This window comes from Amia ocellicauda, chromosome 13 (assembly GCF_036373705.1).
Source record: "Amia ocellicauda isolate fAmiCal2 chromosome 13, fAmiCal2.hap1, whole genome shotgun sequence".
NCBI classification, from domain to species: Eukaryota; Metazoa; Chordata; class Actinopteri; order Amiiformes; family Amiidae; genus Amia; species Amia ocellicauda.
In genome coordinates, this window is record NC_089862.1 from 16375002 (window position 1) to 16398965 (window position 23964).

The 23964-nt window shown below is 37.6% G+C and overlaps 1 protein-coding gene across 1 annotated transcript; it reads left to right on the forward strand.

Moving 5' to 3' along the window:
* Positions 1-12191: 12191 nt before the first annotated feature.
* fbxl5 (F-box and leucine-rich repeat protein 5) lies at positions 12192-23689 on the forward strand. Its single transcript, XM_066720003.1, has 11 exons — positions 12192-12354; positions 13313-13528; positions 14556-14651; positions 14905-15097; positions 15390-15572; positions 15835-15960; positions 16154-16302; positions 16393-16475; positions 16635-17345; positions 18613-18761; positions 22482-23689. The coding sequence occupies exons 1-11, from the start codon at positions 12271-12273 to the stop codon at positions 22556-22558; spliced, it is 2067 nt and encodes a 688-aa protein (XP_066576100.1). The 5' UTR covers positions 12192-12270; the 3' UTR covers positions 22559-23689.
* The last annotated feature ends 275 nt before the right edge of the window (positions 23690-23964 follow it).

The window sequence follows — 23964 nt, forward strand, 5'->3', positions numbered from 1 at the left end:
AAAGACTTGAATAATTCTGCGGCAGGGACAGCGCACTCAACATAACCTCATGCACAACATCCTGAAATATATATCACACATAAACAAGAAGTATTGCTTTGTTGTCGACATTGGTAGATTTGTCAACCTGGATTGCATTCCACAGTGACTCTTTAAGCCCCTATAACAATTGTGCCTCAATGTCCTCTGCTATTTCATCAATTCGCCTAGTGACAGTGGTAGCCGAAAGAGGAACCTGTGCTATATTTTTAGCTGAAGCCTCTCCTAGGAGTTCATGGCAAATGTCCTTAGCAGCAGGTAGAATCAACTCCACGCCAATAGTGAAAGGCTTCTTGGAATTAGCAATACGGCTAGCCACTAAGCATGATGCTCTCAGTGCAGCCACGTTTGTTGATGCAGTGGCTTTGAAGACTTCCTTCTGTCCTTCTTGTTCATGTTTTCTTCACTCAAAGAATTCAACAGGTTTGTCTTTAAGTGCAGGGTGCTTGGATTTGATGTGCCGAAGCAGTTTTGAGGGCTTCATTGCCTCGTTAGATAGCCTATCTCCACATACTATGCACAGGGGGCTTGGAGCATGCGAGTCACCTGTCGCAATAAAGTCATATATTAGGTAGGACTCATCATATTTTCTATTGAATGAGGCTTTCTTTTTTATTGCTGTCTCGGGCTCTACTGTCTCTGCATTATTGGCATCTTCGTTGTGCCTTTCATCACCGTTACCCCTTCCGAAGAAGATGTCCAGCGACGTTTGTTTGTTTTTATTCATGTCAGCTAAGGTAGCTAGCTAGTACAAAGTTGGCAACACAGCTCACGCAGACCGCGATGAACTTGCGGCACGCATATTACTCAAGTTCAAAATCTGTAAACTGTTGTGGGCATGACAGAGATATGCACCAAGTTCAATGTAATTACTGCACAAATAGCCTATAATTGTATATAATTATTATTTTATTTTACCGATTCATTTTTTTTTAAATAAATGTATCCTTTCCGTGTGCCCCGCTAGTGAATGTGCTGGTCTGCAGCACGGTGGTTGGGGAACGCTGGTGTAGATAATTGAGGATGCGGGGGCCAACACTGCGTCCATGCACTTGGAGAAAGTGCAAGGAGCTAGAGACAGGCCAAATGGGAGAACAGCGAACTCAAATGCTCGGCCTTCGAAGGCGAAGTGGAGAAACTTCCTGTGCGCCTGCGCAATGGGGATGTGAAAGTAGAATCTTTCAAATCCACCAAGGTGAACCAGTCTGCAGGCTTGATAGTCTGAGACATGGCGTGCAAGGTGAGCATCTCGAAGCGCAACACCTTGAGGCAGCGATTCAGGTACCTCAGATCCAAGATGGGATGGAAACCGCCATCTTTCTTGGGCACAAGGAAGTATGGGGAATAGAATCCCTCGTGCCGCCCCGGAGGGGGCACTTCGTGGATCACGCATTTCTCCAAGAGAGCGGCGATTTCGACGCAAAGTGCCACACACTGCAATGGGTCCCTCACTCGCGTCCACACCACGCCTCTAAAGGGGGGTGGACAGGTCTGGAACTGTAGCCAACTGTTATAATTTGGAGCACCCAGTAGTCCTGGGTGGGCAGGTGCCAATTGGAGAGCTGTTGGGGGGTGTATGGGTGGGCCAGAGACTGTTGGAATGCTCCAGGGCCGCAGTGTGGGAGGTGGGGGGGGCGGGGGTTTGCTGCCCGTCCTCTTGCCATGGTTCCTGGGATTTGACCTGGCTCTACCACACTCGGCACAGCGGCAGGGGTGGGAGGAGGAGGAACAGGGTCTCCAGTCAGTGTGGATACCGAAGACACACCAGCAGCCGAGGACCTCTCGCGGCAGTGGAGCGCCTAACGGGACTGCTGATGTAAGCGCGTCTCCACTGGCAACACAACACAACACAGTGAGGGAGGGGCACTACACACACGTTACTGCACTGGGGCATTGGGTCGAAAAACCAGGGAACACTACCAAGTTGTGCCATTTCTTTTGTGGCAACAACACATGCAATTAACTTGTCATTGCGTAGAAACTGCACATCACCTTTATCAATTCTTTTGTTGAAATTGTGGCATCCCCTTTCTGTTTGTTCTGGATCAGATCAGTTGTTCCGCCAATATAAACAATACAATCCAAAATCCACACATCACGAAGAATTTGATGCCGAAGCGGTGTCACCTTGATGGAATATATTGTTTGAATGAAAGTCTTCCCTTCCACAGCATCAGTGACTCACCGATACAAATATCTTGAAAAGGGGTGAAAAATTTTGTGAACTTGTTTTGAAGGAGACTGATTATTATTTTATTTTTCTTCAGGAGATCTGTGCTGTCAGAGAAGTGGAGAGCCCTAAGCAGCACAGTTAAGCGATCAAGGGAGTTGACATTACTGCTACGGTCGACCAATATTCCTTCAGTGACTACTTTTTTATCATGCCCATCAGGATGACAGTAGCCAGGAATGTATATAATTCGGATATTGTGACGTTTACCCACTTGTGAAGTTTTGATTTCACTCCGAGCTCAGCATTCTTCCTCAGTTCCCTGACATATGTATTGGTCTCATCTGAAATTAAATTAAACGTTAATGAAAAACAATTTGAAGCAATCTGCTTCAATAAAATCCTCAGAGAGAGAGCTCTTTGGGCCTTACTGGGATGGGGCAAACCTGAATGTCTTTGGGTCGAAGTCGCCTGGTTTTCATGTCGCCTCCTGGCTGGATGATCATACCAAGAGGTACTCGGTAACTCATTTTCTTTTCTGACCTCTGCCTCTGAGTCAATACTCAGATTTTGTACACTCATTTAGAAGGGTTTCTGCAGAATGGGAGTCTGAATTGAGGAAAACATCTGATTTCTTTTTAGTTTTATTTGTATTTTTATGTACATCCATGAGGATATTTCATTTTCTTTCTGTTATTGCGTGTTGAAAGGCCAAAATTAATCGCCAGAAGATACCCTTTGTTCTGTACTCCCGGTTTTGTTTTACTACCAAAAACTAGCCTGTCCAAATGTGTAACTACTGGAGTAAATTGTGCCATTTTTAAGAGGACACTCACTGACAAATAGTTTATTTATAATAAACGAAATAACACTTTGATCGCAAATCACATATTACAAATTAGACCAGGTTGTGTGTTTTATCAGCACGAAGCTTGTAACATTGTAAGTTTGTTAGTTGTTTTGTTAGTCTAAAACACTGAAAGTATCCAATGTATGGTTGTCAAATTATGAAAAAAAACATAGTTGTAGCTAGTTTTATATAGTTTCATATGCGCTGTATTACCTTTCTATTGTAGAACATACCGGCGGTATGTCAGTACTCCCTGGGGCACAGCTTACTGAGAATGTACGGTACGTTCCGGTACATTCTTACTGCTCAAAGGGTTAAATATGGCAATGTCACAAATAGTCTTAAATGAAGATATATTTAGTAAAATTTAGAAGGAATAGGCGGTTGCAATTTTCTCTCTCAGTAACAATCTTGGGCAGACGAGAGCATGATAATACAAGATCAGTGACGTATGTGCATCCCCAGTTGTGTGTCTGACACTTGAAATTTATACTAGGGATAGCGGCAGTCATTGTTTGGTTTTTACAGCTCCACGCAACCTATTGTGTTCCAAACATGCCACACTGTATGGCTTTTGGCTGTACACAATACAACAAGATTATAATTAAGACAAGGAGGAGGAAGTACAATTGTTCCCATTCCCAAAAGATCACCAACTTACCAGTCAGTGGGCTGTCAACATGGGTACTGACGTCGAATCGATCAACACATTTTTTGATCACATTCAGTTGGATAAAGGGTCCAACAAATTCAGGTTGTGTAGCAGTCAAAGGGATCTCAAAGCATACCATTACAAGCTTCATACTGAATAAACACACACCTCGGTCTGATTTGTAATTTATGATTTGCGGTGAAAAGTGTTGTTGAGTTTATAATAAACTAAACTATTTGTCACTGAGTGTTCTGTTGGACGATTTACTCTGAGGTGGTGAGGGTCCAGTAATACTGTATACTGCATGCGTTTCTCAAAACTACATTTCTCATTTCCCATCCTCACTAGTAAATCCATCTCGAAGGAGAATTGTTTTATACTGTATTTATACCATTGAGGTTTAATAGCATTTTTTGTGGACCATATGATTGTTGTATAGTGTTTGCATCTGCAGACACTGCTATAGAACTCAATCTTGACAATCACAATATAGTCCAGCTGCTGGTAATTGGATTTTTTTTTTTTACTGGAACAAGTGGGTTAAACATACATAATGCCTGCAAAGCATTATCTGCTTTATTTATGTATTTTCTCCAATCTGTTCTTTTAAGTTTAACAAAAACACACCTGTTACCCAATAATTCTTTGTTGTAAAGCTACATTAACACACCAGGGATATGTTGTACGTATCTCCAGAGAGTTGTGTTTTTGCTGCTGTTGTTGTTTCATGCTGATTTAATGGTGATTTAATAGTGTTGAATCAAACACATGAGGCATATGATTTCAAACCCGTGTTCACAAGGACATCTTTAGTATGGCAGACATATGAGATCCTTATGTTTTTCATATTGCAAAGCTGGAAAAGTTTAAATTAGGGATAGAGGTGAAGGCAGTTACAATTACACTTGGGCTATTTAGAGAGCAGTAGTGCAAGTTATTATGTAAATAATACACACAAATAAAATGTTGAATTTAAATGGTGGTCCCAAGTCAATTTAGGGAAGGGTTAGGGTTGCTATTCTACTGACTCAACTCAATTGGGTATAGATCTGTTTGGGCATAAACGTAGCTTGTTGCCTAGGGTTGGGGTTCAATCTATTGCTTGGGCTTACAATTGCTATGGTATCTTGTCGCCCTGGATAAGGGCACCTTCCATTAAAAAATACATAATAATAATAATAATAATAATAATAATAATAATAATAATAATAATAATAATAATGGGCCTATTGATGTTTTATGGGACACAGTGCCATTTGTCGACATTCAGCACTACAATGCAGCACCAGAACAAAGATTCTGAATATTATTTAGGTGTTAGGTTCTGTTTAATTCCATCACTAACTTATTTAATTTAAATAGATGAGTAGAAAGTGTCGTTGAAAAAAGAATAACACTCTGTGACATCTGTTTAAACCTAAATTGGGAAACACTGATGTACACTGTATTCTTTCATGGAAATAAATTATCAGGAGAATTTCAAAATGTCAAAACTAAATGCATAAATTACAAGACTTACTTTAGTAATTGCAAATGTAATTAATCTGAGATTTGCAATCCAATATTATTATACTTACTTGTAATTATCAGTGCAGGTGTATTTAAAGTTCTTCTCTGTCAGAATATCTTCCAGGATTTTAATGGTTTTTACTCCACAGGACTCACTGTCATGTGAAAGAAATGTATTCAGAAGCTTTATAACAGCTGTTTCATATTTTCCATTCTATACAACACACTAAACAGATAATGCCATTCACATAATACCCTTTCAATTATTTTACATTACAATTATTTCATATATCCTTTCCTAAAGCAATGGAAACTCCTAAACTCTGCTTTCAGGAAATTAATTTAAAAAATAAATCAAGCAAATATCTGATCTGACAGTGTGACATTAGAGGAGCTATGGATACATTTAGTAGGTATAATGAGTACAAAGTAAGTGTACATTACAGTCACAGACACTATAATCTTACATCAAAATATGTCTTACCACTTCAATTTTTAAAATGTATTGTTCACCAAACACTCAGGAGAGAGACACAAAAACTCTTAGCAAAACCCTTAAATGAGGAACCAGGGTGAAAATTTGAAAGCCCAATGCTAATAAGTACAATCAATACATTTTAGTGACTTCAGCTCCATATCAAATCTGAAATAATGAGAGATACAACTTTGCAAACTTTGTTCACACAGAGCAAATTAGTACACCATAATACTAAGTCAAATATATAAGTTTTATGGACACATGAAACAATGTTTGATTTTTATATTCCAAGTAAAACACAGTTTTGGAGAATATGACAAGGCAAGACATTACTAGAAAGTGTGAATGTTGTGCCAATACATAGAAAGATATACAGAAATAGAAGGTATGTTTGTAAATAACTAATTCCATTCCTGTTTGCAATCTTCCCAGGAAGGCATCCAGACCAAATGCTATTGAACACATCTTGGCAAGTAATATTGTGCATTATCTGTTGAGATTTTGTTGTAATGGACCCTAGAAGAGGTCCAGATTGCTTTAGATAGAGTCTTGGAGATGTCTTCCTCTCACTCCTACCATAGATCAGCAGCATAAGAGCATGATGTCTGGGTGTCAATGGTGGCGTTTACATGCAAAAAGTGAAAATGTGATAACAGATCACTCTTGTTTTCTTGATCTTGACTCAACCCTGTTTACTTGTGAGAAATTGACCTTCTAAATGCAAACAACCTCATTAAAAATAAAATTTGTTTCGTTTACGGTTTTAACATTACAGGGATACATTAAATTAATACATTAATAATTAAATACTGAGAACAAGTCCAAGCTATGTGATTTAAACAAAAATGTCAATACAATTTCAATATAGCAAATGGAACAGTTTAAGGTATTATGGTATCAAGATTTAAAGAAATTCATACATGTTAAGAATCTGACGTTCTGTCAAATTCACCTTACTTTACAATAGTTAGGAATCACCTTGTGCTTTTATTTGTACAAATACAATAGAATTCCTAAAGTTTGTGTAGCTAACAAAAAGGTGTATATTTTTTACATTTTAATATCTGCAATACAAATCCAGCTTTCCTAGTTTCCAGAAGGTTTCCATATAAATCAGTATTTGATACTCCAGTGATGATAGCATACTGTAAATTGCTAGCTGCTGACCTCTAGTGTCTAGAAGTAGTACTACCTTTCCTTGAATTTACCAAAATAAATAAAGTTAATCAAGTCACTAGAGATGAGAGCACAGACATATCCATATCTTTTTACTCATAATCACTGGCCTATGGAAATAGCTGGCTGCATTCAAAGAGCAGAGTCTAATATCATAATTGACATTTCATAACATGTATTTTAATGGACTGTAGATGTCTTTGTGCTTTCTGTCTATTAATTGGCTTACAAATCTATTGGAAATGCACCAGTTGACACAGAACCATTCAGCATCACATGTGCAACTCCTGAGGCCAGGCTTGCATACTGCAACGACAAAAACCTGGTTGGTGTTCCTGTTATATATGTGTTTATGTGAAGCATTTTTATAAAGCCTCAAACTAGATGTATCTGATTACCATCGGAGTTATTTTGAGAAGATTGCGTGTAAGCAATGCACATTTCAGGTACAGTGCCTATAGGAAGTATTCACCTCCCTTGGTCTTTTTCCCATTTTGTAGTGTTACAGCCTGAAATGTTGATGTATTTAAACCCCCCACTTTGATTTACATTTATATATATTTCTTGCTTAGATAAGTATTCACTCCCCTGAGTCAATAATTGGTAGAATCACTCTTGGCAGCAATTGCAGCTGTGAGTCTTTTAGGATAAATCTGCCAGGTTTGCACATCTGGATTGTTAAATACTTCTTGGCAAAATTGTTCAATCTCTGTCAAGCTCTGGATGGGCATCGCAAGTCTTGCCACAGATTCTCATTCGGTTTCAAGTGCAGGCTTTGACTGGGCTGCTCTAGAAAATTCACTTTGTTGCTTTAGGCCACTCTACAATGCTTTGGCTGTGTGCTTGGGGTCAAAGTCCTGCTTAAAGGTGAATCTCCGTCCCAGTCTTAGGTCTTTTACAGACTGAAGCATAAATTCTTCAAGGATTAGCCTGTATTTAGCTCCACCGATTTTGCCCTCTACCCTGATGCATTTCCATATCATGGTGCTGCCCCACCATGCTGCAGAGTAGGGATGGTGTTACCCGGGTGATGTGCTGTGTTGGATTTGCACCCAACATAATGCTGTGGATTTAGGCCAAATAGTTCAATTTTTGTTTCATCAAACCACAAAATCTTTTCACCATCTGCCACATGCTGTTTTGCAGTGGAAGTGGGATTTTATGTGGTCTTTTTCAGAAATGACATCCCTCTTGTCAGTTGCTCAGCTTGGGAAGATGGTCTGCTGCTCTAAGCAGATTCTGGGTGGTTCCGTATACCTTCCATTTCTTAATGATCAACTTTATTGAGCTTTAAGGGATATGCAATGCCTTTGATATCTTTTTATACCACCCTCCTGATCTGTGCCTTTCAACAATTTTATCCTAGAGTTGATCATTGCTTTGAATGCACTACTCACTTGTGGGACCTTACAGAGATGGATGTATTTAATTTGAAATCATGCGAACCACTTGTATTGCTCACACATGGACTTGTTCAATGTATTGTTTGAATTCTGAACGCAACTTGTTGCACTTATTTAAGAGCTTATTTAAGAGTGTTATAGAAATCGGGGTGAATATCTATCTGATTAAGACTGTTCAGGTTTTTATTTTTAATTCATTTGTGGGTTGTGTAGATCAGAAGAAAAACTCCCATTTCAATTAATCAAGATTCATGTTGAAACATAACAAACAATCCAAGGGGGGAGAATATTTCCTATATAGGCACTGTATATGTGCTAAATACTCAGCTATTGCAAGTTTTCACTTTTTTTTAAATGCACTCATACTTTCAATATTTATGAAAAGAAATATCTACAATTATCAGAAACTGACACAGCTCTGGGAATCAGTTACCAGTTCACATATTGCACAATGCATTGTGAGAAATTACACAGCTGTACGTTTAGCAAGGTTTACTTTTGTTGAGAAATATGTGTATTCTTTATCTGTATATTCTTGCATTTATTATTGTTTGAAATTGACGTAAATTCTATTCAAATGTAAAATATAAAATGCATACACTAATAATGTAGGTAATGTGGTGACTTACAGTGATTGATGTAATTGTCCAAAAAGAATCAACAGGGTTGTCTTTGCATTGCTCAGACGTAGGGCAAGACATCCCACCCAAATCTGTAAATAAATATATATCTGTAATATAACATTAGCATATTCTTTGGCTTGAACTTATAGCTCATCAACTCCTTTAACATCTGGCTTGCCTTTATAGAGCTTCGCACTAGAATGTTTTTGTATAAAATATAACATTTCCATCCCAAAATATGTATGTAAGGTTGTTAGTTTCAGGTATTTGGACAACCCAAAGAGATGTAATTAATCGGAGGTAAATAGAGTTTATTTTTTCCTAGACTTGCTTGACTGAGGAAACAATGACTTTGCCCTGGGGACAAGACATCAAACCCCCGGCTGCATTAGTTGGAATGACAACAGGAGCTTCAGTGAAAGCAGTGTTTGGAGTCGGGGATGTTGGGAAGGGGTGTTTGTTACCTTTTTCTTATGCTTGGGTTAAAACACTAAATAGCTCATAAAAGGTTCCTAGACCTTTGTTTTCTTAGGATTAGCCTGTGGAGTTATGATAAATATTAAAAATGAAAAAGACAACATGTATCCTTGGCATAGACAGCTAATTATTCAATATAAAGGAAATAATTGTACAGATGCATATTGTTTTCTACTTAATTTTGACATTATGGTCATATAAACAAAAAAATATGCAATAAGTAAACTAAATTAAATTTCCATATATATGCTGTAAACACAAAAAAAATAAGCTAGTATAACGCATCACATATTTAATGACACTGTTAAGAGGATTTTATTACCACTGTCAGTGGGATTTCCACACCAGATCAGGTCTGTGCCTAACCAGCCCATCAGAGTATCTCCTAGACTCGTCATCCTCCTTCCCATATCAGTGTATCTGGCAACAAGCTGCAGGTTGTTTTCCCAAAACAAAGACATCCAAAAAGAAAGGACAGTAATGTCAACATTTTTATTTTAGGACACCAGATAAGTAATAAGTTACTTACTAACATTGGCTCCAAAATACATAGCACTTGGGAAAAAAAACTAAACTTATGCCTAAAATAAGGGATTGCTTCTTAGTATTTCAGAATTGTTTTGTTCAGGGTGCAATATATGTATTGACCCATAAACATCTGTAATGTCCATGAACTTAGAAACCTACATTCAGTTAAGGGAATCCTTAGTTATGTCAAATGTTTATTATAATTTATCATTGGTCCATCTTGCTTAGATGGTGAGTGGCATGCTATTTATCTTGCCTGGAAGTATTGTAAAACACCTAAAATATCAGGAAAAATACCTTATTTGGTGCAACATCATGGATAGTAAGGTTGATTAAATGCTCGTAGTCACTAGGTAACACTTTACAAGGGTCTTTAAACATAAAAGCACCTCTGAAGGCTTCCCAAATAGCAGTGCAGTTCTTATCACTGAATTAACAGATTGAGAAAAATAATTGAATCTTGTTTTAGCATAGTGTCCATTACTAGGTTCATTACAAAAACGTAACCAGATGGAGATATTCCAGAGGCAGGTGCAGGTGCTCAGTGTTATCCTCAGTCCTGCAACTGGAAAGGCTGAGAACTGCAGTGGTACCATAATTTATAGTACATATACTGTACTACCTTCTGAAATCTGAATGTTTCCCTTACAAATCGGTTATTTTGCTTAGTTTGCATATGTTTGAAGTTGTGTGTTTTATTGAATGTACATTTTTATTGGACATTGCAAATAATATGAATGTGTTTGTATATGGGGTGCTGCCACAGAACGCGCTGCGGTGTTACCGTAATATACAGTACATGGACGGCACACCTTTCTGAAATCTGAAAAATTCAAAATTTCGAAACACATCTGGACCCAAGGGTTTCGGATAAGCGGATTGTGGACCTGTAGTTTCAAATGGCATGTTAAAATTCACGAAAAGTGGCTTTTATGTCTGGCATCTACACTTTATATGGCTGGGTTCTTCATGTACATTGGGAAAGTACAGCACATAAGTGTAACTCAAAGTAAATAATTTACCCTGCCATATTTTAATATCTGTAAAATACAGTTATTTACAAGATTTGTAAAATAAATAAAATAATAATTTATTTAAATAATGAACATGAAAGGCACAATTTGAATATTATATCAAACATGGTCTCTTAAGCTTTTTTGTTTTTAATTTTGTTGTGTTTTATAAATGGATGAGCAGTTTTCGATGTCAAATCAGATTGCCTTCACTTACACTCCTGTATCTATATGGGCTCATTGTGCGCTCAGCTGGAACTGCCAGGGACCTCAGTGTCATGTTTTCTTTCAGGTTGCAACCCTATGCAAAACTGCATTTTTTAGCTCTGTTTTAAATGTGCAATTAGATGACTCAAAGTTTTGTTTGGTCTATGCCCAAACAACCAGGTATGATACCACTTTACATTTACTGTCACTTCTGTGATAAATCTGTGGGTGGAAGACATATAGATTTATTACAATTAGCTTATCTGTTCTTAGTGGTTTATTAAAAAAAACATAACTACACCATTTTATACTGCACAGTGAGCCCATAGTCTAATTACAGACTGGTCAGTGGACCCTCTTGCAGCCTGGAGTTGAACTGTGATCCACCTCAGAGTAAACCAGACATTATAATTAATATTATTACAAAGTAGAGACTCAAGGCAGTAAACTAGGCCTGCCCTCTATGAGACATCTATCTTGAACACAAATATAACACATCTCCCCACTTTGAATCATGTTAAAATTGCACTTCCACATTTGTAATAAATGTGTGGGATTGTACATCACACTTCAGCCTATAATTATGAACAGAAACACTTCCTACAATGTCAGTGCTGTTTTCTGTGACCGTGCCCTGTAAACCATGCAAGAGTAAACATTTACTTTTTTTATTACTAATCCATGTCTTTTTTTATTCGTTTTGTAATAATAAAGATGACAAGTCACGCCAATGTAATGAAGGCTTTCTGATTTCTGATTCCCTCCCAAGTCAGCGTTATTTCCTTATCAATGCAATAACCATCATCCCTGATCAGACCAGACCTGTGAGCCACACGAAGCTGCTCATTTATTTCTGCTTCCAGTACGCACGCCAAGGCACGTAGGCTTCAATGTACCCTCATCATGTGACAGGGAACTGACTAGAGCCGAATACTATCTTTGCTAGAGCTATAGCACGTAGGCTTCAGTGTACCCTCATCATGTGACAGGGAATTGACAAGCGCTATGGCACGTAGGCTCTAGTGTACCCTCATCATGTGACAGGGAAATGAGTATGGCTCCCTCGTAGATGGCATCACCTGTCTGAAGTCTGCACATCTCTCGGCTGCTAGTAGCGCAGTTCTTGCTGTTTCCATGGAGTAAAAATGGCTCCTTTTCCTGAAGAGGTGGATGTTTTCACAGGCCCACACTGGCGGATGAAACAGTTAGTGGGTCTTTATTGTGACAAGGTGAGAAAATCGTATACATGAAGCTGACATTTGGCTAAAACATTTAAATACCGCAGCGAGACCAGCTAACGACAGGCTAAGCAGACCTGCCTTAGAGAACACGCAGTGTCTGTTTACGTCCAGCTGCGCATTTCGATTATTTTGCTGTTCAAAAAGATACAAAAAAGTTCACGTATAAGCAAGGTTTATTATTATTATTATTATTAATATGTTTTTTTTACATCTGCGAAATAAAGTACATCTTGCTTTTCTTTAAAGAGCAGATTGTCCCTGAAATGCACGAAGTCAGGACAGACTGGCTAGATTAACTCATACAATTGATGACAGACAGACAGTAAGAGTCGCACGATTTAATACTATACACCTCAAAACAAACAAACAAAAAAAGCTCTGCATACATTTTTGTTTCGAAAGGGAAACTTGCTGTGTTACGAGTTTCGGAGTAGCAACCGTATTGATGGACCAAGACCTGGGCAGTGTTTATTACCTATACCTCTTCCTATATTTGTATACCGGCTGTAAATGTTGTAAACCGTATGCATTACTGTTATTTTAAAACAGTATTTGTTCAGCAAGCCTCTGTGCGAGTGAAAGTTGCCCCTCATTTGACATGTCTAAGTGTGTGAAACCTGCAGTCACAGATGGGTGGGTGATACTAGATAGAGTAGCAACAGTAATGTGTCAGAATAACTGTAAAACACAGTCCTGGCTTTGAGTTCATAGCGGCTTGTACAATCAGTGTGACTTTCTCATTTGCCACAGATACAATCAGCCCTGTCTGAACAAAACAAACATTTCCAAAGTAATAATGTGGCCCTTTATCATCTCCAAATATTTAAACCACCAGGTTCCTCACAAAACAGTAAATGCCAGTTTCTCTGTGGCTATCAGTTCATGAATGTAAATGTATGTTTTTCTGTAAGTGGTCTCACTCTCCTCACTTTCTTTTCCTTTTTAGCTGTCCAAGACCAACTTCTCCAACAACAACGACTTCCGCTCGTTTCTCCAGTCGCTCTGTGCCACCTTCAAAGAATTTAAAATGCATGAACAAATTGAAAACGAATACATCATTGGATTGCTGCAGCAACGTAGCCAGACTGTGTATAATGTCCATTCTGACAACAAGCTCTCCGAGATGCTCAGTCTCTTCGAAAAGGGACTCAAAAATGTTAAGGTGAAAGATTAAGATCCCTACATGTGTTTACTTTTGTTTTTGAGTGTTCTTTTGTCTACCAAAAACAAGACCTTTAAACCTTATTTTAGAGAGTAAATGGAAAGTGTGTATATATATATATATATATATATATATATGTATATTATCTATAATTTCAAGTATTAACCTTGACCTTACACCTTTGTTGTTTGTCCAGCAGAATAAACTTTAATCTAAGTAATTCTATTCTCCACTTCAGATGAATGGGATTATGGTAAATTATATTATCACTTACCAGAATTTTCATAATCTCCTCATAAGCCAAATTGTTATTGTTACAGCAAAACAAATTCAAAAATAACAAGCATTATTAGGTTCAGATTAGCTTTATTTGAGCAGATATGGGTTGATGTACATTTCTTTTTAACCCCTCTCCCTTTCCATGTAATTTCAATTTTTTTTAATGTCTGTGATGGCAAACTTTGATTGCCTCCCCTAGTTCTGGAAAATGTGAACAAAAAATATGTTTTCCAATGAAATAGTTTAAGATGGACATCGGTTTTATTTACATTTTTCTTATACATACAACACAAATCTAATCAAGCTGAAAAATCAGATATAAATATTGTCTTTTAGTGTTAAGTATATCGGTAGAAATGTTTTGATCTGTATACGATGTGACACATTAGTTAGCAGATGTAACAATGACATCATTGCAATATATAGAAAATAAGTTGCTGTTTCTGACATTGCACATTTCAAAATCCTGTTCTTGATTTGGACCATGGAGGACATTTAAATTCAGGTTACTCCACAAGCCTTTTATAGCACTCAGAATTTAGTTTGCGTAGTAGTTAAGGAAGCCACTATTGCAACATGTAGGCTGCGCTGTTCCTTTAGAGTGTGCCAATATGGGAAGTTTCCTAAGCATTTTGCCAAGAACAAATTGGGAAATCGACAGTGTTAAATTGAATGTGAAGACCAGTACGTTTGCTGTCAGACGTATATTATACATCTACTTGATTTGTTACCTTTTGTTTGTTTTTAGAATGAATACGAACAGTTGAACTACGCACAGCAGCTGAAGGAGAAGCTTGAGGCTTTTACACAGGATTTTCTTCCTCATATGAAAGAGGAAGAGGAGGTATGCTGTTTCAGGAATAAAAGTGATCTGTCCTCATATTTTCAATCACTGTGAATACTCTTAATTGCATATATGCGGTAGAATTTCCAATAATGGACAAGAACAATGCAAACTTAATAATGTAGTTGTATTTATTTTGTATTCAGGTTTTGGAAAAAAAAAAAAATGTTCTCATAAAGAAAAATCAAACCAGCCATTTATTATAGTGATAAAACTCAGTTCTGATTGGTTAAACGACACTTTTGATGTATAGGTGTTCCAGCCAATGCTGATGGAGTACTTCACCTATGACGAGCTGAAGGACATCAAGAAGAAGGTGATCGCACAGCACTGTACACAGAGACGCTGTGACACCGTGGAGTTTTTGAAGGGACTCAGTCTCTGGAACCAGGCAGAGGAACTCCACAAAGCCTTCAAATACTCAGTACATGAAAAGGCTGATGAGGGTGAGTTATCTGGGACAATGAAAATGTTCATCCCAGCAATATTATGGAGGTTGGAAGATACAAATCCTGTGGATTCAAATCCTGGGTGGGGCAGTGCTGTTGTACCCTTGAGCAAGATACTTCACTTCGATTGCTCCAGTAAAATGCCCAGCTGTATAAATGGGTACAAATGTAAGTCACCCTGGATAAGAGCGTCTGCTAAATGACAAATAATAATGAATAAATGTGGAGCTGTAAAACACCCAACACCTGCTCACTATAATACTTTTCTCAAACTTCCCTTTTCTTCTAGGTTTTGAAAAGGACACCAAGTCGACCCATATTTCCCACCTTCCTCCCGAGGTCCTTTTGAAGGTGTTCAGATACCTCAGTCCAGAGGATCTGTGTCATTGCAGCCTGGTCTGCTCTGCCTGGTCAGAAGTGGCAAAGACTGGATCCCTTTGGAAACATCTATATCCAGTGCGCTGGGCGAGAGGTAAACATGAACCGGCGCTTGTGCTCTTATTTTAATCATGAACTTTTCCAAGCTTTGTTCTTGTAGCAGTGCATTTGCATTCATGTTGTAGTTGTCTACCATAGCACAGACTACAGCACAGTATATGTTTCTGTAGCATTGGTTTGAGGTTGCAGGAATGATCATGTTTGTGAAATTTAATTTAAGTATTTAAACACTTTTTTGTATTAAAACATGAAATAGTGTAATCTAAGCATTATTTATACATGGACTTACTGTGCAGGTGATAATTACAAAGGACCTCCTGGAGATCTGGATCAGGAACCAGACGATGAGTGGGTCAAGAGCCGAGAAGATGAGGGCAAGGCTTACCAGGAATGGGATGAAGATGCAGATATTGATGAAACTGGTTTGTTAATGTATTGTGTTGTATGCTTTCGGGCAATGTGGAAACACTGGAAACTGAAAACCTTTTGGAATTGTATATTAGCAGAGTAGTACAAAATTGAGCACAAACTGAATATTGTTAATTTGTGATTTTCAGCCTCCTAAATGCTAGGATGTGTGTTTCAGTCATGTGTTTTTTAATTACTGTTTTGCAGAGGAGGGTTTTAAAGACTCTCCAGCCATTACTGTAGTGCAGAGAGAGAAGAGTCTGTTGTATGGAATGATTCAGCATCTGCTCCCAGTGGTTGGATCCTCCGTGAAATCTGTGGTTTTGGCTTATAGTTCAGCTGTCTCCAGCAAAATGGTATGTACTGTGAAAATGTCTTCTGAGAGAATTTTGTGTATTTGTTAAATGTATGGTTTTAAGAATTTTTCTCTGCTTTATTTTTGGCAGGTACGACAAATATTGAGTCTTTGTCCAAACCTAATGCACTTAGATCTCACCCAAACTGATATCACAGATTCTGCTTTCGACAGGTAATGTATCATTTTTGCTTCTAATTTCTGTATTTTGCGGGGCCTTTTTAGAAGTAAACATCAATCTCCTATTAAATGATTTCATGTGATTTAAATGAAGAACATTCAAGTCAAAAGTGTCCGTACATTACAATTTTATTTTCCATTTCTGTCCCTTAGCTGGTCATCTCTTGGGAGCTGCAAGACACTTGAACACCTAGACTTGTCTGGCTGTGACAAGATTACAGATATGATGCTGAAAAAACTCTCTCAGGGTCTTGGAGATCTCACCACACCCGATGAAAATGAAGGAAAAGGGGGACTTTCCAAAAAGTGTCGAAAGATTTTAAAGGGGCAACAGCCGATCAGCCTGCAGCCAAGTCTTGAATGTGGCCTCCCAGTCCGCAGTCATCAAGCTCTGATCTTCAAGAGGAAACCGGGAGGGCAGGCGACGGTCCCATCTCAGGTGTGGGTGTTGGATCCTGTCAATTTGGTCGATATTGAAGACGCAGCCGAGTGGAAGCAAAAAAGCAATGAAGGACTTGGTTTTGGAATGAAGGACTTGGAATCTCCGCCATCTAACAACTCTTGCTGCTGCAGAAGAAGCAAGTTTGGCTTCAGGACTAGTGCCTATTGGCAGCAGTATGCCACCTCCGCTGCGGAAGTGAGGTGTGGCCACTCGTTCTGTTGCAACGAGAAAGCTTTGCGGACTATTGGGCCACTGCCAGAGCCCCCTGCACTGTGCAATGCAGTGTTACGGACTAGGCCATCCGAGGATAAGGACTTGGTTTGCTCTCGGAGTGAAAAAAGAACTGATCAACCTGAGGCGTGTCGCACTTTGAGATTCCTCAGTTTGTCAGGATGCTATCAGATCACAGATCTTGGCCTAAGGTAAGTAGGAACTGTAATGGGGGGGTGGTTATAATTTACCCAAAGCATCACATTGACTGGTGGGAACAACACAATGTGTTACCTTATGCTAGTTATTAAATAAAGGTAAAGACAACTCTTGTGCATAATTGCCCCAAACTGGACTGGACACATCCTTCATTCAACTTCCTGCTTTGAAATTGACTCCAGCTTTCTGGCCTCTAAGTCTGTAGATTTTGGCATTTGATCAATAGTAAAATATTTATTACATCAGCCAAAATTAGTCTTCCCTTCATGTTAGGGGCCCTTGATGTACTTAATTTCATCTCTGCTTGTTTTTGTTGAAGTAAATTCTGTAGTCTGGAAAGGTTTGAGGTTAAATGCATCTTTCAGTGGGAAGTTTAATCAGAACTGAAGCAGACCTACACCATGCAGAAAAGCAATTCTGTAATGGTACAGGAGGAACATCCGGGTGTAGAGTTACTGGGAAATACAAGCCCATGAATGTGCCCATGAACCTGTGCTAATTTAGCTGACAAAGGAAGTGTCCAAAGATACTTCTGCAAGTGTGGGGCTGATTTAATTAAATTCAAGCTGGAGTTACAGTTGGAATCTGTTGAAATTTTATTTTCATTGTTTATAAATAACTATCACTGACATTTTATCACGCACAAGAAAAGTCTTGCCAAACTGTTTTCCCGTGAAGATTTTATTTTATTTTTTTATCATCACAAGGCACCTTCAAATTCTTAACAGCTCATGCCAGTGTTTCTGTTTCTCCACGAATGGCCCAAAGAGTTTAAATGTATTACTTCTCCTGCAAGTTCATTATCTTGGGTTTGTAGCAACCACCATTATTCAAAAGAATGTGGTTTGTTTAAGAGCCACCCTATGATTTTGCATTTCTTCCCAGAGCAGTAGAACTTGCTTGGGTGTGAGATCCAAAACTGCTGTCCACAGTGAAGTTGAACAGACTGGCTATATCTGGATAAAGGCAGTGGCATTCAATTTCAAATTGACTCACCTCTTTTCATATACAAATCTGGGTGGTGGATTTACCAAGTTTAAGACCATATGAACCAAGACCAATCAAATCACATTTGATTGATTGACTGAACACAAAGTGGGTAAATGGAAACGGTTTCCCCCTGTTTGCCTGAGTGTTTTATGATGGAGCCAATGGTAATCTGAGAGGTAATCTTGAATTAAATTGGAATTTACCAACAAATTCCCAGTAGAGTCTAGAAAGCTTGATGTCGTTCATTGACTTCTTGTGTGTTGCTTTCAGAGTGCTGTCTCTGCGGGGGGGTCTCCCTCATCTGGAGCACCTCAATCTCTCCGGCTGCCTCCGCATCACTGAAGTGGGGCTTCAAGAGCTGGTCTCGGCCTGCCCCTCTCTGAACGATGAGCACTTTTATTATTGTGACAACATTAACGGTAACCAAACATTTCTAACAGCTTTTTTGAGTGTAAGTGAGGCAGAATGTGTTGTCATATTGTAGCCTTAACAATCCTTACACAGTCAATTCCCTTCTTTGTGCAACACTGTTATACACTATAAAATTGGTATGTTTCAGTTAATTAAACCAGATTCCTCTCCAGCACTTCATTTTAAGGGTTTCTACTTCCATCTCTAGCACATGCGTAAGTGTAATTTTACATTTGTCTTTCTGTGCCTTCTGAAAGTATTTTAATTAATAAAAAGCCCTCATAGCTACTAATGCTCCTTCATGAAAAGAAATACAAGTAAGGGTATTAAGAGTTGATACCTGTGTTATATCATCGATCTCCAGAGTGTCTACAATTTAAAATTAAGTATATGGTGAATCATTACAGACTAATGTATACTGTGAATTAGCAGAACATTTTAATATACTGAATATGCATTTTTTAGCTGCATGCATTTTTACCACAATAATAACATGGTCAAGTATTTTGGAGAATCCATAGATAAATTCCAAATCTGAGCATTTTGAATTGGGCTACCAGACAAACGTTTTTTGATAAAGGAAGCAATATACGAATCCTTTTGGATGAGGTCAGTAGAAAACCTGTTTTGGGCTGTTGCTTAGTATACTTTCATAATGGGCAAGAATGTGCATCATTGTTATGGCTGTAAAGCACCAAAAAGTCCCAAAATACTAAATATTTCAGAAAAATACAGAGAACGCTCCAGAATTGATTGGCAGTGGGCGTGACGTCACAAGTGGAACACAACAACATGGCTTCTACCTTGGAAAGCGAGTGTTCGGTTTTTCTGATGTTGTAAGCAATATTATAAATTACTGCAAATAATGATTTACACAGTACTCCCAAAGAATAATACACTACAACTGTAAGGGATTGTACAAAACAATTGCTTTTGGTATGTTTTTTTAATTTCATTCACAAGTTAAATATTAAAACTTATAGTTGAATGTTTGTTGGATGAGAATCAACATTTTCAAACTGTCCAGTCAATACAATGTACGTTTGTGTATCAGGTAAAGAAAGGACTTGAAGCATGTCAGCATTTGACCAAATAACCCATATTAAATATTTAATTATATCAGTATTCACATGTTACAAAGTGGGGAAAAAAACAAAAAACATGACATTCACAAGTTTGATTTGCTGCCATAAGTCTGAAAGATCTTTAGCAGAAGATTATACATTTTTGTATTTAAATTATTATATCTCTAGTCCCAGTTAGAGTATTGCTACTATTGTAGCACAGACCTTACAAAACATAACTGGCTATATTTTGGACTCCGTGGCATTTTCATGTTAACAAAAAATAATCATACAGTCTTATTTAATCTTATTACTGTGATATTTTAGTTTACAGATAAAGAATGTGTTTTTATCTGCATAGCTATGTGTATCTTCTATATGTATGTGCCTAACTTAATTTCTCTTTACCAGTTCATCTCTCCAGTAAAAACATAATGAACCTTTTTCACCAGGGCCCATGCTTAAAGTAGCATAATGGGATTGGAATTGGAATTTGTTGACTGAAGTAGTGTGCATCCAGGATGTGGATGTGCAAAGTGAGGAACAACACACACATTGTTTATATTGTGTTGTATCTGTGAGTGTGATATATACACTGAGACCTGTCACATTTATTTCCATTAATTGTGTGGTTTCATTTGTCATTAATTTAATTTTAGTACATATTAATAGAATAAACTTAAACTTGCATACAGTACAATCAAAACAAATTAAAGATTATTCTTACCATCATTTCTTATTGGCAGCAGTTAAGGATGTAGTAGAAATGTACTAGAAACACTGCATGTAACTCTGTGCTTTAAAAGAAAGTTGGGATTATATTACTAGACTGTAGCAACACTGTCTTCAATATAAATATTAAAACAAAGAATGTGCCCATAGAGATTACAAAAAAAAAAATGCAACTTGCCTAGAAGCTGGAAGAGATCATCACAACATAATTAAGACAATATGTAATTGACAAAATAAATAAATAGGATTTGGAGGATAATATCTAAAGAGTAACTCCAAATCAAGTCTGGTTTTCTTGCAGTAAACATCAGCCCTTTTCACAAGTCTTAATATATACTCTTTATTCTTCCATTCTTGTGCGTTCTACATTGTAATTTCTTCAGTCAAAATGCCAGTCTTACATCCTTGGGAAGTAATGGTCTCAATTTATAGAGAGAGAGAGAGAACATTTCTTGTCACTTTCAAAGTGTTTGCTTGACAGTTGACTATCATATGCAAGCAAAAATAAATGATATAATCTTTAGCGGTTTATGAAAAAGGTTCATTGACTTATTTAGCAGCACAGTGTTTTTGGAGACCTAATAACATTGGAGATGAAGGTGAGTAACTCATAGACTAGAACAGCGTTTCTCTACTTTGATCTTTTGTTGCCATAAATAAATGTGAATTGAAACCTTATTTTCATTGCATAAGTAGTGAAATGTATTCTGAATTCGCAAACCACAAACCAAACTCTAAATATTAGTAAAAATGAAAAAAAAATCAAATTGAATTAAATCTTGCAGTTTGTGGCCTCTCAAACGGCACATCCATTGAACGCACTCCACTCCAGTGGATGTATTTACACTGGACAAGCTGGGCTGGTGCTGGGTTCATGCCCTACATAATACATGTATTTGTATAAAGATGCATTTTTATTTTTTGTAAATGTAAATTGTTAGCCAGTTGAATCTCTTTTCACGTGGTGCACCAGATTTCATAATGAAGTGTGTGGCTAATGGAATTTGAATCCATCTGTTCTGTTGTTTGGGTATACATTTACTATACAGGGTTGAGGGGAGTCGAGCCATTTGTTCTTAGAATTGATGGGATATAATTCACATCCTTTTAAAACGCAGAAGGGATGATAAATGATCAAAGCTGGCTGAATTGCAGGTGGTTGTGCAGATGTCTACACTTTATTGACGTGAGGGAAGAACAGTTCAATGCTTCCCTCAGGGGTTTTCTGCTGATCAGACCTCATGGTTGGTGTAATGGTGCCACCTTGCTGTGAAGAAAAAATGGTGCTGCGTAGCTGTACACAAAGCTAAATATTTGAGCTACATAAATGTTGGCTACAAAGACTCGGCTTAGCCAAGGTAGGGATTTAGTTTAAAGCGCTTCATGGTCTGAAATGACTAAGGAAAACATTTTTTTAAAGGTGGAAAAGTTACAATAACCCAACCTGAGATGTTGTGCACTGGCCTTCTATAAAGACTGAGTTTAAGTTTATTATTTACACATTGTTTAACTAAAAAGGATTCGTCTTCTGTCACTTTATATTCTTAGGTGCTTTTTTTTTCTCTCTCTCTTTGTTTTTCTCTACATGATACCTGGATTTCCTCATCACTACACCTTTGTAATCACTGACCATCACAGTGTTTGTGTTCCATTGGAATATACTGGGCTTCTGGCTTTGTGTTTTTTATATTTGCCAACCTTGGGTGTTTGTCTGTTCCATTCCTTTGTCTGGAACTTGGTCACCAATATTTGAGTTCCATCATGTCCTCTTTCATATTTGTCTAAAGAAAATTAGTTTTTCAGTTTGTTCACTGGTAGGTATATTATATACGACAAGTATATACAGCTGTGAACTAATGTGTATGTCTGTCAGGGTCCATTACTGCACACAAAATCGGATTGTAACTGCAATATCCCTTTGTCTCTTCCCAGGTCCCCATGCTGACACTGCCAGCGGATGTCAGAATCTGCAGTGTGGTTTCAGAGCCTGCTGCCGTTCTGGGGAGTGATCCCCACCCTGCCCTCCCTCTTGTAATACTTCTGTAGCTGTATATGCTTCCATAATGCACTTTACACTAGGAATACCATTCAATGTGATTTCTTTCACTTCTAAATGTTGTACATTGAGAAAAGGAAAGGGTTTGTCTTGGGATACAGGTTCTCCTATTTTTGCCTTTGCAGCTGTATTATAAGAGATGCATCTGAGAAATTGTTTATCATTGCTGTTTGTTTATTTTATCTGCATCAATAGTAAAGTTCAAGGTAGATGTATTTTTTTCTCGCTTCATTTGAATTCATGCTTTTGGGAGAGTCCGAACTGGAAGAAATGAACTAGAATCACTTATAGGGAGATATTTAATTTGAATTATTATAGAATAAAATCCATTCTTGGGCACAGAGATGAAGACAAAACTGTTGAACAGCCATGCTTCACATTTGAATTAAATGTAAATAATTATATTTGTGGGGAAATACTTGATTCTGATCAGTATAAGGAAATATTAAGGCTTTTCTGAAATAAAATGTGTTTTAGACATAGCAAAGATTGGGGAGCTAGTTATTTCATGACTTCTAGGAACTCTTTTCTCCTTGCTGGTGTGACCTTGATTTGATCATTGCAACACTGAGCTAATTTTGGATTATCTGAGCAAGTTGTTACAGGACTCAGGACTCGGTCATTTGTAGATCTATAGCTTTTTTCTTCATGTCTAAGCTGCTCCATGGGGATCTAATGTTGTTTTCTGAATTAGATTTTTACTTGCCCAAACATGGATTCTCCCTTAAAATAGAATTTAGTCAAACAAATTCTCATGATCTTTCAAAGTTCATGATTGAATTGTAAGTAACTGGCTACTGCTAAAGGGTTATAAAAACAGTGTGATTATAAATCCCAACATGTTTATAGTTTGGGCTGCAGTGATTACATTTCTGTAAGAATATGGCCTTTTGAAAGACCCAGACATGCATCTTGACTCTCAATTACTTTGCTGAACCTACAAAAACTAATATACAACAATAGGTTCTTATACAGAGACTGTTAATGGACTCCAGAGTAGTGGCGGAGGCTCCCTACTATCAGTGCTGATTTATGGATCATTGGTTTCTTAAATTACAATTACAAATAAAACAAGTCAGATTCATTTGCATTGTTTTGTTCTGTTCTGTTCACTACAATTAACCTAAAATGTGTATATTTTCTTTGTATAGACAGGAACTTGTTTTCTGTATTTGTTTTGAAATTTGTTTGGCACGGTATAATATCTATAGAGTCCAGCTTGTGCACACAGGTCTTGTAACCCTTCTATTTAAGGATTTTAATGTCTAACTTCTCTGATTTCCTAGTTTTATTTTAAGTCTCATGATTTATCCATTTGATAGTCCTCTTTTGAATTTTGTTTTAATCAGGTAATATGAT

Coding starts and splice junctions, on each gene's coding strand:
- fbxl5 (XM_066720003.1), top strand. CDS start 12,271: ATGGCTCCTTTTCCTGAAGAGGTGGATGTTTTCACAGGCCCACACTGG. Junction 15,961..16,153: donor TGCAGATATTGATGAAACTG/GTTTGTTAATGT, acceptor ACTGTTTTGCAG/AGGAGGGTTTTAAAGACTCT. Junction 16,476..16,634: donor ACAGATTCTGCTTTCGACAG/GTAATGTATCAT, acceptor TCTGTCCCTTAG/CTGGTCATCTCTTGGGAGCT.